The sequence below is a fragment of the Aythya ferina genome, assembly GCF_964211825.1.
Source record: "Aythya ferina genome assembly, contig: HAP1_SCAFFOLD_1407, whole genome shotgun sequence".
Taxonomy (NCBI): domain Eukaryota; kingdom Metazoa; phylum Chordata; class Aves; order Anseriformes; family Anatidae; genus Aythya; species Aythya ferina.
In genome coordinates, this window is record NW_028180700.1 from 1 (window position 1) to 12,296 (window position 12,296).

General features: G+C 67.6%; 2 protein-coding genes across 6 annotated transcripts; both read right to left on the reverse strand.

Annotated features, from left to right (window-relative positions):
• Nucleotides 1-362: 362 nt before the first annotated feature.
• Nucleotides 363-4,112, reverse strand: MRPL11 (mitochondrial ribosomal protein L11; the record flags this gene model as incomplete). Its single annotated transcript, XM_084540684.1, is given in 7 exon segments — nt 363-538; nt 541-636; nt 1,909-1,962; nt 1,965-2,001; nt 2,873-2,956; nt 2,958-2,969; nt 3,948-4,112. Coding segments are annotated over 7 exon segments (609 nt in total), but the record flags the coding sequence as incomplete, so codon positions are not given.
• Nucleotides 4,113-5,020: 908 nt separating this feature from the next.
• LOC311429594 (dnaJ homolog subfamily C member 4-like) lies at nt 5,021-12,167 on the reverse strand. 5 transcript variants are annotated; one of them, XM_084540688.1, is made up of 8 exons: nt 12,090-12,167; nt 11,368-11,459; nt 10,703-10,767; nt 10,519-10,612; nt 8,870-9,069; nt 7,575-7,713; nt 6,587-6,667; nt 5,021-5,130 (listed from the first exon to the last, which is right to left on the reverse strand). In XM_084540688.1, exons 3-8 carry the CDS (start codon nt 10,729-10,731, stop codon nt 5,053-5,055), a joined length of 621 nt encoding a protein of 206 aa, XP_084396814.1. In that variant the 5' UTR covers nt 10,732-10,767; nt 11,368-11,459; nt 12,090-12,167; the 3' UTR covers nt 5,021-5,052. The 5 variants fall into 5 exon arrangements, with proteins under 5 accessions (XP_084396814.1, XP_084396815.1, XP_084396811.1 ...); XM_084540689.1 differs by having other exon boundaries at nt 11,396-11,459; nt 12,090-12,158; XM_084540685.1 differs by having other exon boundaries at nt 10,703-11,459.
• Between the last annotated feature and the right edge of the window lie 129 nt (nt 12,168-12,296).

The following is a 12,296-nucleotide window of genomic DNA, read 5'->3' on the forward strand; positions in this document are numbered from 1 at the left end:
GGAGAAACCTTAATGGGGGGGGCCCAGTACACAAGAAGGAGCAAATATTGGGGGTGGGGAGCGGGATTTTTGGGGTGGGGGGGGGATTTTTTGGGGGCTGGGGGGGATTTTTTTTAGGGGGGGAATTTTTCGTGACCCCCCCACCCCAAAATGTGGACGGGGGGGGCCCAAATCCTTAAAGGGACCACAAAAAGGAGCAAAATGGGGGGGGGGAGCGGGATTTTTGGGGCGGAGGTGGGATTTTTTGGGGCTGGGGGGGGCATTTTTTTTCGGGGGGGTATTTAGGCAAGGGGGGGGGACTTTTTCGGCCCCCCCCACCCAAAAAACCTGGAGGGGGGGGGGGCCCAAAACCTTAAAGGGACCGCAAAAAGGAGCAAAATTGGGGGGGGAGCGGGATTTTTGGGGTGGGGGGGATTTTTTTTTAGGGGGGGGATTTTTTTTTGGGGGGGGGCTTTTTTTGAGGGGGGGGGCACCCACCTGGGCACGACGCGGAGGCCGAGGCTGCGGGCGGTGCCCACCAGGGACCCCACCAGGGTCCGCAGGGACCCCCCCGGGGGGCCAGGGCCGGGTCCCCCCCCTTGGCCAGCGCCACCTCGTAGAGGTGCTTCAGGGACACCACCCCCACCTCCTCGTGACCTGGGGGGGGGCACCCATGGGTGGGGGGGGGGCACCCAAGGGTGGGGGGCACCCATGGGACCCCCCCCACAATTTTGTCCCACCCCAACCTGCAGAAAGTCCAGGAAATGGCCCCAAATCCATCCCCATTCAGCCCCCCCCCACCTCCTCGTGACCTGGGGGGGCACCCATAGGTGGGGGGGGGCACCCAAGGGTGGGGGGCACCCATGGGACCCCCCCCCACAATTTCGTCCCACCCCCACCCTGCAAAAAGTCCGGGAAATGCCCCAAAATTGCTCCCCACTGACCCCCCCCGAGCATCCCCACCTCCTCGTGACCTGGGGGGGGGGCACCCATGGGTGGGGGGGGGCACCCATGGGACCCCCCCTCTCCAATCCCGTCCCACCCCCCTACCAGAAAATCTGGGAAATGGCCCAAAATCCCTCCCCCATTGACCCCCCCTCCCAGCACCCATGGGTGCCCCCCCAGGCTGTGACCCCCCCTAAAGCCCCCCCCAACACCTCTAACCCCAAATTCCCCCCCAAAGTCCCCCCCCCAGCACCCTTGGGTGCCCCCCACACCCCCATAGGTGCCCCCCCACCCCCTCCCAGCACCCATGGGTGCTCCCCCACCCCCTTCCCCCACCCCCCCCTGCACCCATGGGTGCCCCCCCAGTCTGTGACCCTCCCCCAAAGCCCCCCCCAGCACCCATGGGTGCCCCTCCCACCCTTCCAGCACCCATGGGTGCCCCCCCCAACACCTCAAACCTCAGATTCCCCCCCCAAAGCCCCCCCAGCACCCTTGGGTGCCCCCCACCCCCCTATAGGTGCCCCCCACCCCCCCCTGCACCCATGGGTGCCCCCCCAGGCTGTGACCCCCCCCAAAGCCCCCCCCAGCACCCTTGGGTGCCCCCTCACCCCCATGGCTGCCCCCCCCCACCCCCCCTAGCACCCATGGGTGCCCCTCCCACCCTTCCAGCACCCATGGGTGCCCCCCCCAACACCTCAAACCCCAAATTCCCCCTCCTAAAGCCCCCCCCAGCACCCTTGGGTGCCCCCTTGCCCCCGTAGGTGCCCCCCACCCCCCCCAGCACCCATGGGTGCCCCCCCACCCCTTCCAGCACCCATGGGTGCCCCCCCACCCCTTCCAGCACCCATGGGTGCCCCCCCCAACACCTCAAACCCAAATTCCCCCTCCTAAAGCCCCCCCCAGCACCCTTGGGTGCCCCTTACCCCCATGGCTGCCCCCCCCCACACCCCCCCCAGCACCCATGGGTGCCCCCCCCCCCCTTACCGGGTCTGGTCGCCCCCTTCTCGATCCCGGCCACGGCCTTGAGGAAATAGGAGCTGGGGGGGGGCCCAGCTCCAGCTCGTAGCTGCGGTCGGGCTGGGGGGGGGGCGGTATTAACGGGGGGGTAATTAATTAATGGGGGGGTGTCATTAATTCTGGGGGGGGTAAAGGAGCAGGGATAGGATGGGGGGGTTAATTGGGGGGGTTAGTTAATTGGGGGGGGTATTTGGGGGGGGTAAAGGAATAGGGAGATGATGGGGGTGTTAATTAGGCGAAGTTAATTAATGGGGTGTTAATTGGGGGGGTAATTAATTGAGGTGTTAACTGGGGGGTAAAGGAATGGGGGCGTTAATTGGGGGTGATTAATTGGGGGTGATTAATTGGGGGTGATTAATTGGGGTGATTAATTGGGGGTGATTAATTGGGGGTGATTAATTGGGGGTGATTAATTGGGGGTGATTAATTGGGGGTGATTAATTGGGGGTGATTAATTGGGGGTGATTAATTGGGGGTGATTAATTGGGGGTTAAAGGAATGGGGACACAATGGGGTGCACTAATTAGGGAAAATTAATTGGGGGGTAATTAATTGGGGGGTAAAGACATGGGGACGCAATGGGAGTCATTAATGAGGGGGGCCATTAATAGGGGGGCCATTAATTAGAGGTAATTAATTGGGGGAGTCATTAATTAGGGGTAAACCTGGAGAGGGGCACTTTAATGAGGGGCTCATTAACAGCGGGGTCGTTAATGGAGAAAAGGAAGCTGTTAGTTGGGGGGCTCATTAATTAGAGGAACTCATTAATTAGGAAGGCTCATTAATTACAGAGAGGTCATTAATTAGGGAGGGGTCCCATTAACGGGAGGGGGGGTCCCGTTAACGGGGCCGTGCATGCGTGTAATTAACGGGAGGGCTTAATTAACAAGCAGGGGGGTTAATTAATTAACGGGGGGGTTAATTAACTCACCCGGACCAGCAGGCGGACGCGCAGGGGGACCCCCGGGCGCACCCCCCGCGAGCGCTGGTTGAAATCCTGGCAGAACGCAGAGATCCGGCACCCCCCGCTGGGGGGGGCTCCGGTTACCGGGGGGGGCCTCCGGTTAATGCTGACCCCCCCCGGGAACCGGCACCCCCCCCCCAGGAACCGGAGAGACCCCCCCGGGAACCGGGACCACCCCCCCCGGTAATGGGGAGACCCCCAAAGGACCCCCGGTAACCGGGACCCCCACCCCCAGGTTACCCGAGCCCCCCCCATGGGTTACCGGGACCCCCCATGGGTTACCGGGACCCCCCCCATGGGTTACCGGGACCCCCCCCATGGGTTACCGGGACCCCCCCCCAGTTACTTGAGCCCCCCCCAGGGGTTACCGGGACCCCCCCCGGTAACCGGAGAGACCCCCAAAGGCCCCCCCCGGTAACCGGGACCCCCCCAGGTTACCCGAGCCCCCCCCAGGGGTTACTGGGACCCCTCCCCAATTACTGGAGCCCCCCCCCGGTGTTACCGGGACCCCCCCAGGTTACCGGAGACCCCCCCCCACACACCCCCGGTTACCGCGACCCACCCCAGGGTCACCGAAGCCCCCTCCCCAGCTATCGAGACCCCCCCCCCAGGACCCTCCCGTTACCGGAGCCCCCCCCGGGGTTACCGGAGACCCCCCCACAGAGCCCCCCAGTTACCGGGACCCCCCCCAGGTTACTGGGGCCCCTCCCCCGGTGACTGGGACCCCCCCCCGTTACCGGAGTCCCCCTCCCCCATTACTAGAGACCGCCCCCGGTTACCGGAGACCCCCCCCCAGTTACCGGAACCCCCCCCCCCGGGGTCACCGAAGCCCCCCCCAGGTTACCGGAGCCCCCCCCCGGTTACCGGGATCCCCCCTCAGTTACCGGAGCCCTCCCCCCAGTTACCGGGACCCCCCCCCACCATGACCGGGACCCCCCTCAGTTACCGGGACCCCCCCCGGGGTCACCGAAGCCCCCCCCGGTTACCGGAGACCCCCCCCGGGGTTACCGGGCCCCCCCCCCTCCGCTTTCTCCCCCCCCACCTGTCCCAAAATCGGCCCCAGCGGCGGCCCCGGCGCCGCCCCCCCCGCGGGGATCTGGAACCGGAGCGGCCTCGGCTCGGGCCCGGGCCCGGCCCCGGGGCCCCCCCGCGCCCCCCGCACCGAGCGGGCCGCACGCGCCGCCCGCGACATGGCGGCTTCGCCACGTGACGCCCGGCCCCCGTCACGTGGTGCCGGAGTTCCCGCGTCACGTGGTGCCGCCGCCGCCTCCCCGCCCTCGTCACGTGACACCGCCCGCCTCCCGCCCCCCGACTTCCTTATAAGGCCGGGGTTCCCCTCCGCTCCTTATAAGGTAAGGCGCGGGCGGGGAGAGCCCCGGCCGTGATGTAATTGCCCATATATGGGCATGCGGCGCTGCCGCAGCGCCGGGGATGCCCCGCGGCCGCCCCCGGAGGGGGGGGGGAGGGGAAATAAAGAGGGGGGGGGAGGGAAAAAAAAGGGGGGGGGGGCTCCGAGATCGGGGTCCCACGGGCCCCGTGACCCCCCCGGGGCTCCCCCAATGCCCCCCCCAGTCCCCAAAGCCCCCCCAGTGCCCCCCCCCAAACCCCAAAGCCCCCCCCCCGTTGCCCCCCCCCCCAATTCCCCCCCCCCCCCCGGGTCCTCAAAGCCCCCCCCACGCCCCTAACCCCCCCCCCTGCCCCCCCCCGTGCCCCCCCGGCCCCAAATTCCCCCCCCCAAAGCCCCCCCATGTCCCCCTCCGGCCCCAAAGCCCCCTCCCCGTTGCCCCCAATTCCCCCCCCCCCGCATTCCCCCCGTATCCTAAATGCCCCCCCCGCGCCCCTCCCACCCCCCAGGTCCTAAAAGCCCCCCCCGTGCCCCCCCCAAACCCCAAAGCCCCCTCCCCGTTGCCCCCAATTCCCCCCCCCCGCATCCCCCCCTATCCTAAATGCCCCCCCCGCGCCCCCCCCACCCCCAATTCCCCCCCCCGAAGCCCCCCCATGCCCCCCCCCCCCAATTCCCCCCTGACCCCCCCCTAATTCCCCCTGACCCCCCCCCAAAGCCCCCCAACCCCCCCCCCAAATCGCCCCCCCCCCCCAGCAGAGGCCACGCTCAGGTTTTATTTTTTTTTTGGGGGGGGGCTCAGGATTTATTCCCCCCCCGCGCCCCCCCCCGGCCCCGCCGCGCCTCCCGCAGCCGCTGCAGCACCTCCTGCCGGGAGCCGGCCCTGGGGGGGGGGGGAGGGGGGGAAAAAACAGGGGGGGGGGTCAGGGGGGGAGGTGCTGGCACCCATGGGACCCCCCCAGCACCCATGGGAGCCCCCCCGCACCCAAAGACCCCCCCCGGCACCCGTGGGACCCAGGGACCCCCCCCAACCCCTGTGCCCCCCCCCCCCAGTATCTGTTTCCCTCCCAGTTCTCCACCCCCCAGCACCCATGGGACCCCCCCCCCAGCACCCATAGGACCCCCCCCAGCACCCAAAGGACCCCCCAAACCCATGGGACCCCCCCCCCAGCACCCATGGGACCCCCCCTACCCATGGGACCCCCGCACCCATAGGACCCCCCCAGCACCCATGGACCCCCCCCCGAGCACCCCTGAGCCCCCCCCAGCACCCATAGGACCCCCCCATAGTCCCCCCCCGCACCCATGGGACCCTCCCATCACCCATGCCCCCCCCCGAGCACCCCTGGGACCCCCCAAGCACCCCACCACCCATGGGACACCCTCAGTCCCCCCCCAGTCCCCATGCTCCCCCCCCCAAGCACCCATGGGACCCCCCCAGCACCCAAGGGACCCCCCCAGCACCCAAGGGACCCCCCAGCACCCATAGGACCCCCCCACCCCCATACTCCCCCTCCCAGCACCCATGGGACACCCCCCCAGGACCCCCTCAGCACCCATAGGACCGCCCCCCCCAGCACCCATGGGACCCCCCAGCACCCATAGGACCCCCCGAACACCCATGGGACCCCCCCCAGCACCTACAGGACCCCCCCAGCACCCATAGGACCCCCCCCACCCCCCATACTCCCCCCCCAGGACCCCCCAGCAACCCCAGGACCCCCTCAGCACCCATGGGACCCCCCCAGCACCCAAAGGACCCCTCCAGCACCCAAGGGACCCCCCAGCACCCATAGGACCCCCCCCACCCCCCATACTCCCCCCCCGAGCACCCATGGCCCCCCCCGCACCCCCACCACCCATGGGACCCCCCCCAGCACCCATGGGACCCCCCCCAGCACCCATTAACCCCCCTCCGCACCCATTAACACCCCCCCAACCCCCATACTCCCCCCCCCCAGCACCCATGGGACCCCCCCAGCACCCAAGGGACCCCCCAGCACCCATAGGACCCCCCCACCCCCATACTCCCCCTCCCAGCACCCATGGGACACCCCCCCAGGACCCCCTCAGCACCCATAGGACCCCCCCCCCAGCACCCATGGGACCCCCCAGCACCTATGGGACCCCCCCAGCACCCATAGGACCCGCCCCACCCCCCATACTCCCCCCCCAGGACCCCCCAGCACCCATGGGACCCCCCCAGCACCCATAGGACCCCCCCCCACCCCCCATACTCCCCCCCCAGGACCCCCCAGCAACCCCAGGACCCCCTCAGCACCCATGGGACCCCCCCAGCACCCATGGGACCCCCCCCAGCACCCAAGGGCCCCCCGCACCGCGCCCGGCTCCTCTCGTAGGCGGCCGTCAGGGCCCGGTCCCGCTCGTCCATGAAGGCGCTGTGCGCGCCCGCCACGTACCTGGGGGGAACTGGTTTGGACTGGGAGCACTGGGAGGGGCTGGGGGGGTTGGGAGGGGCTGCTGGGGGGGCACCCGGTGATACTGGGTTGGACTGGGATGGACTGGGAGGGACTGGGAGCACTGGGAGGGACTGAGGAGACTTGCAGTATGTGCATCCAATGATACTGGTTTATACTGGGAACTGGGAGCACTAGAAAGGGCTGGAGGGGGCTGCTGGGGGGTACCCGGTGATACTGGGTTGGACTGGGAGCACTGGGAGGGTCTGGGGGGGGGCTGTGTGGCCACTCAGTGATACTGGGATGGACTGGTTTGTACTGGGACCATACTGGATACGCTGGGGGCCCCCCCCGACCCCCCACCCATGGGTGCCCCCCCATTGATCTCCCCCCATTACTCCCTCCCACCCCCATGGGTGCCCACCTTTCACCCATGGGTGCCCCCCCCGACCCCCCGGACCCCCCCCTGCACCCTTGGGTGCCCCCCACCCCTGGGTGCTCCCCCCCCCACCCATGGGTGCCCCCCCGACCCCCCGGACCCCCCCCTGCACCCTTGGGTGCCCCCCACCCCTGGGTGCTCCCCCCCCAGCCCCCATGGGTGCCCCCCCCCGACCCCCCGGACCCCCCCCCTGCACCCTTGGGTGCCCCCCACCCCTGGGTGCCCCCCATTGATCTTCCCCCCATTACTCCCCCCCCACCCATGGGTGCCCCCCCCAGATCCCCTCCGCCCCCCCCCAGCCCCCATGGGTGCCCCCCCCCCGACCCCCCCCTGCACCCTTGGGTGCCCCCCCACCCCTGGGTGCCCCCCCCCACCCTTGGGTGCCCCCCCCCGAACCCCCGGACCCCCCCCCGCACCCTTGGGTGCCCCCCACCCCTGGGTGCCCCCCCCCACCCTTGGGTGCCCCCCCACCTGTATGCCAGCGCGTGCCCGGCAGCCCCCCAGTGCGGCCAGCAGCAGGCAGAGCCCCAGCACCCGGCGCCGCTGGGGGGGGGCGGGGGGGGGCCCGGGGGGGCGGAACTGGGACCAGTACCGGGCGTTGGGGGGGGAACTGGGAGGGGGGGAGGGGGCGTGAGGGACCCCCCCACGAAGCCCCGAGAGCCCCCCAAGACCCTCCCGGCCCCCCCCCCAGCCCCATTAAATCCCCCCTGGACCCCCCCAAAACTCCCCAAATCCATTGACCCCCCCCCAAAACCCCCAGGACCCCCCCAGCCCCATTAAACCCCCCAAAACCCCCCAGGACCCCCCCCAGGACCCCCCCCACGACCACCCCAGCCCCATTAAACCCCCCCAGAGCCCCCCAAGACCCCCCAGGACCCCCCCAGCCCCATTAAACCCCCAGGACCCCCCCCAAGACCCCCCCAAGACCCCCCCGGACCCCCCCAGCCCCATTAAACCCCCCCCAGAGCCCCCCCAAACTCTCCAAGGACCCCCCCAAGAAGCCCCAGGACCCCCCTCCGGCGACCCCCAACCCCATTAAACCCCCCCAAAGCCCCCAAGACCCCCCGGCCCCATTAAACCCCCCCCAGGACCCCCCCCAAGACCCCCCAGGACCCCCCAGCCCCATAAAACCCCCCCAACACCCCCCCGGGCCCCCCCAAGACCCCCCAAAGACCCCCCACCCTCATTAAACCCCCCCAGGACCCCCCCAAGACCCCCCCCACCCCCATTAAATCCCCCCAGAACCCCCCCAAAACCCCCCAGACCCCCCCCAAGACCCCCCAGAGACCCCCCCAACCCCATTAACCCCCCCCAGGACCCCCCCAGCCCCATTAAACCCCCCAGGACCCCCCCCAAGACCCCCCAGGACCCCCCCAACCCCATTAACCCCCCCAAAGCCCCCCAAAACCCGCCCGGACCCCCCCCCGGCTCCCCCCAGCCCCATTAAATCCCCCCAAGACCCCCCGGCCCCCCAACCCACTAACCGCCGGCCCCCCCACCCCACAACCCCCGCCCCGACCCCCCCAGCCCCATTAACCCCCCCCGGAGCCCCCCAGCCCCCCCCAAGACCCCCCCCGGACCCCCCCCAGCCCCATTAAACCCCCCAAAACCCCCCAGGACCCCCCCCCAGGACCCCCCCAGCCCCATTAAACCCCCCCAGGACCCCCCCAAGACCCCCCAGAACCCCCCCACCCCCATTAAACCCCCCCCATGACACCCCCAGGACCCCCCCAGCCTCCCCCCAAGACCCCCCCCCCCCCAATTACCTTTTCGGGGGGGCAGCTCCGGCTTTGGCGCTGCGGGGGGGGGTCCCGGGGGGGGGGGCTCTCCCCGTGGGGGGGGGTCTCCCCCTGGGGGGGGGTCTCCCCGCGGGGGGGGGGGGGCGCCGCAGGGCCCCGTAGGCCTCGGCCAGGAGCTGGAAGCGGCCGTGGCGGGAGGGGTCGGAGGGGTCCCCGTCGGGGTGCACCTGGGGGGGGGGGGCCCCAAAAATTAAGGGGGGGGGTCCCCGAAATCGGGGGGGGTCCAAAAATAAAGGGGGGGGGTCTAAAAATAAAGGGGGGGCAAATGGGGGGGGCCGGGACCCCAAAACATGAGGGAGATCCAAAGGGGACCCCAAAAATTAGGGGGGGTCCCAAAATCAAGGGGGGGGTCCCCGAAATTGGGGGGGGGTCTAAAAATAAAGGGAGGGGTCTAAAAAGAAAGGGGGGGGCAAATGGGGGGGGCTGGGACCCCAAAAATGAGGGAGAAACACAAAAATAGGGGGAGGGGACCCCAAAAGGGGGGGGGCCAAAAATTGGGGGGGGGGGCACAAAAATCAAGGGGGGGGTCCCCGGAATCGGGGGGGGTCTAAAAATAAAGGGGGGGTCCGAAAAGAAAGGGGGGGGGAAATGGGGGGGGCTGGGACCCCCAAAAATGAGGGAAATCCCAAAGGGGACCCCAAAAATTGGGGGGGAGGCACAAAAGGGGGGGCACAAAAATTGGGGGGGGGCCAAAAATCAAGGGGGGGGGTCCAAAAGGGGGGGGGGGGCTACAAAAATAATGGGGGGGGTTGGGGGGGGTCCTGGACCCCAAAAATAGGGGGAGGGGACCCCAAAAGCACCCAGGGGCCCTGCTCCCAGTGCCTCCCAGTCCCTCCCAGTGCCCCCAGTGCTCCCCCAACCCCCTCCCAGTGCCCCCCCAGTCCCCTCCCAGTGCCTCCCAGTGCTCCCGGTGCCCCCCCAGTCTCCCCCAACCCCCTTCCAGTCCCCTCCCAGTCCCTCCCAGTGCTCCCAGTGCCCCCCAATCCCCTTCCAGTGTTTCCCAGTGACCCCCCAGCACCCTCCCAGTGTCCCCCAGCCCATCCCAGTGCCCCCCAATCCCCTCCCAGTCCCTCCCAGTCCCTCCCAGTTCCTCCCAGTGCTCCCAGTGTCCCCCCAGCCCCCCCAACCCCTCCCAGTGCCCCCCAGCCCCTCCCAGACCCCTCCCAGTGTCCCCCAATACCTTCCCAATCCCTCCCAGTGCCCCCCAGTCCCTCCCAGTGCTTCCCAGTGACCCCCCAATCCCCTCCCAGTGCCCCCCAGTCCCCCTTCCAGTGCCCCCCAGTCCCTCCCAGTGCCTCCCAGTGACACCCCAGTCCCCTCCCAATGCCCTCCCAGTGCCCCCCAGTCCCCTCCCAGTGCCCCCCAGTCCCCTCCCAGTGACCCCCCAGTTCCCTCCCAGTCCCCTCCCAGTTCCCCCAGTCCGTCCCAGTCCGTCCCAGTGCCCCCCAGTCCCCTCCCAGTGCCTCCCAGTGCTCCCAGTGCCTCCCAGTGACCCCCAATCCCCTCCAATGACCTCCCAGTGCCCCAGTCCCCTCCCAGTGCCCCCCAGTCCCCTTCCAGTCCCCTCCCAGTCCCCTCCCAGTTCCCCCAGTGCCTCCCAGTGCTCCAGTGCCCACCTCCTTGCAGCGCTGCAGGAAGGCCGCCCGGATCTGCTGGGGGGTGGCTCCGGGCGGGACCCCCAAAACCTGGTAGGGGTCCGGGGGGGGCCCCCTGGGGGGGGGGGGGGGACACACCGAGAGGTCACGTGACGGGGGCAGGGTCACGTGAGGGGGGGGCTGGGGTCACGTGACGGGGGCTCACCGCGTGCAGAACCAGCGGCGGGGCAGCATGGCGACGTCAGGGCCGCATGGGGGCCTAATTAGGGGCTAATTAGGGTTAATTAGTGCTAATTAGGGATCCGCTGGAGATGATCAGGGGTTAACGGGCATTGGTTGGTATTAACTTGGGGTTAATTGGTGTAAATTAAGGGGTTAAGTGGTGTTAATTGGCGTTAATGGGTGTTAATTCATGTTAATTGGTGCTAATTAGGGCTTATTAGGGATCAATTGCTTTTCCTGAGGGGTAATTAATGGTGATTAGGAGTTATTTTGTGTTAATTAGGCGCTAAATAGGGGTTAGTCGTTGTTAATTAGGGGTTGGTCAGTGTTAATTAGGGGTTAATTCCTGTTAAAAGAGATTAATTAGTGTTCAAGGAGTTAATGAATTGTGTTTAAGGGGTTAATGGGTTAATTGGTGTTACTTGTGGGAGTTGATTCTTTAATTAGAGCTAATCAGTATTAATTGAGTTGGTGTTAATTAGGCATTTGTTAGTGTTAAAAGTGTTAGAGTCTAATTAGTATTAATTAGTATGGATTAAAGTTTCATTGGTGTCAATTAAGGCTTAGTTGGGGTTAGATCATGCCTAATTTAACCATTAAGGTTTAATCAGGGTCAACTGAGGTTAATTGGAGTTAATTGCAGCTTACTTAGGGTTAGTTAAGGCTTAATTAACACCTCATTAACGCTTAATTAGCCCCCAGGTGATGCTTTCCTTGCCGGAGTCCAGCAGGAGGGGAACCTGTAAGGGAGAGAAAGGCCAATTAATGCTAATTAACACTAATTAACGCAAAACAATGTTAATTTGGGACCAATTACCCCGAATTACCCGCCTAAGCTAATTGCTCTCGGCACTAATTGCGCCCTTAATGACTCCCGCGGTGACCCACGGGTAATTAAGGCGGGGCCGGAAGCTCGTTAACGGCCCCGGTTAATTGGCAGCCGCTTGGCGGGGCTGCACAAACCCCGCCCACCGCCTCCAGGCCCCGCCCACCGCCTTCAAGCCCCGCCCACCGCCTCCAGGCCCCGCCCACCGCCTCCAGGCCGCACCCATTGCCGACGAACTATGCTCAGGCCCCGCCCACCGCCCGCAAGCCCCGCCCATTATCAACAGACCACGCCCATACCCACACTCCCCTAGGCCACGCCCCCACCGCGCTCCCGCTCAAACCTTAACCCCGCCCACCCGTTTCATGGCCACGCCCCCTGAGCCCCGCCCCCTACGAGGCCCCGCCTCTTCTGCAACCCCCTCCGGCCCCTCCCCTGGCTCCGCCCCGCGCCGCTTGCCCTCCGCTGATTGGCCTTATGCCTTATGCTAATGAGATGCTAATGAGCCCCGCGGGGGGGGGGGGGGGGCGGGGGGCTCCGTTACCATGGGAACCCCGCGCCGGGCCCGGCCGCTCGCCGCCACCTTCCGCTTCCGTGTCCGGGAAGCACTTCCGGTCACGTGCCTAGCCCTCAATTTCCGGCCACGCCTCCTCCGTTCGCCCCGCCTGATTGGCGGTGGAGGTCACGTGGGGGGGGGGGTGGGAACGGCGAAGGTCACGTGGCGGCGAGCGGGAGCGGTGCGGAGGTGGGG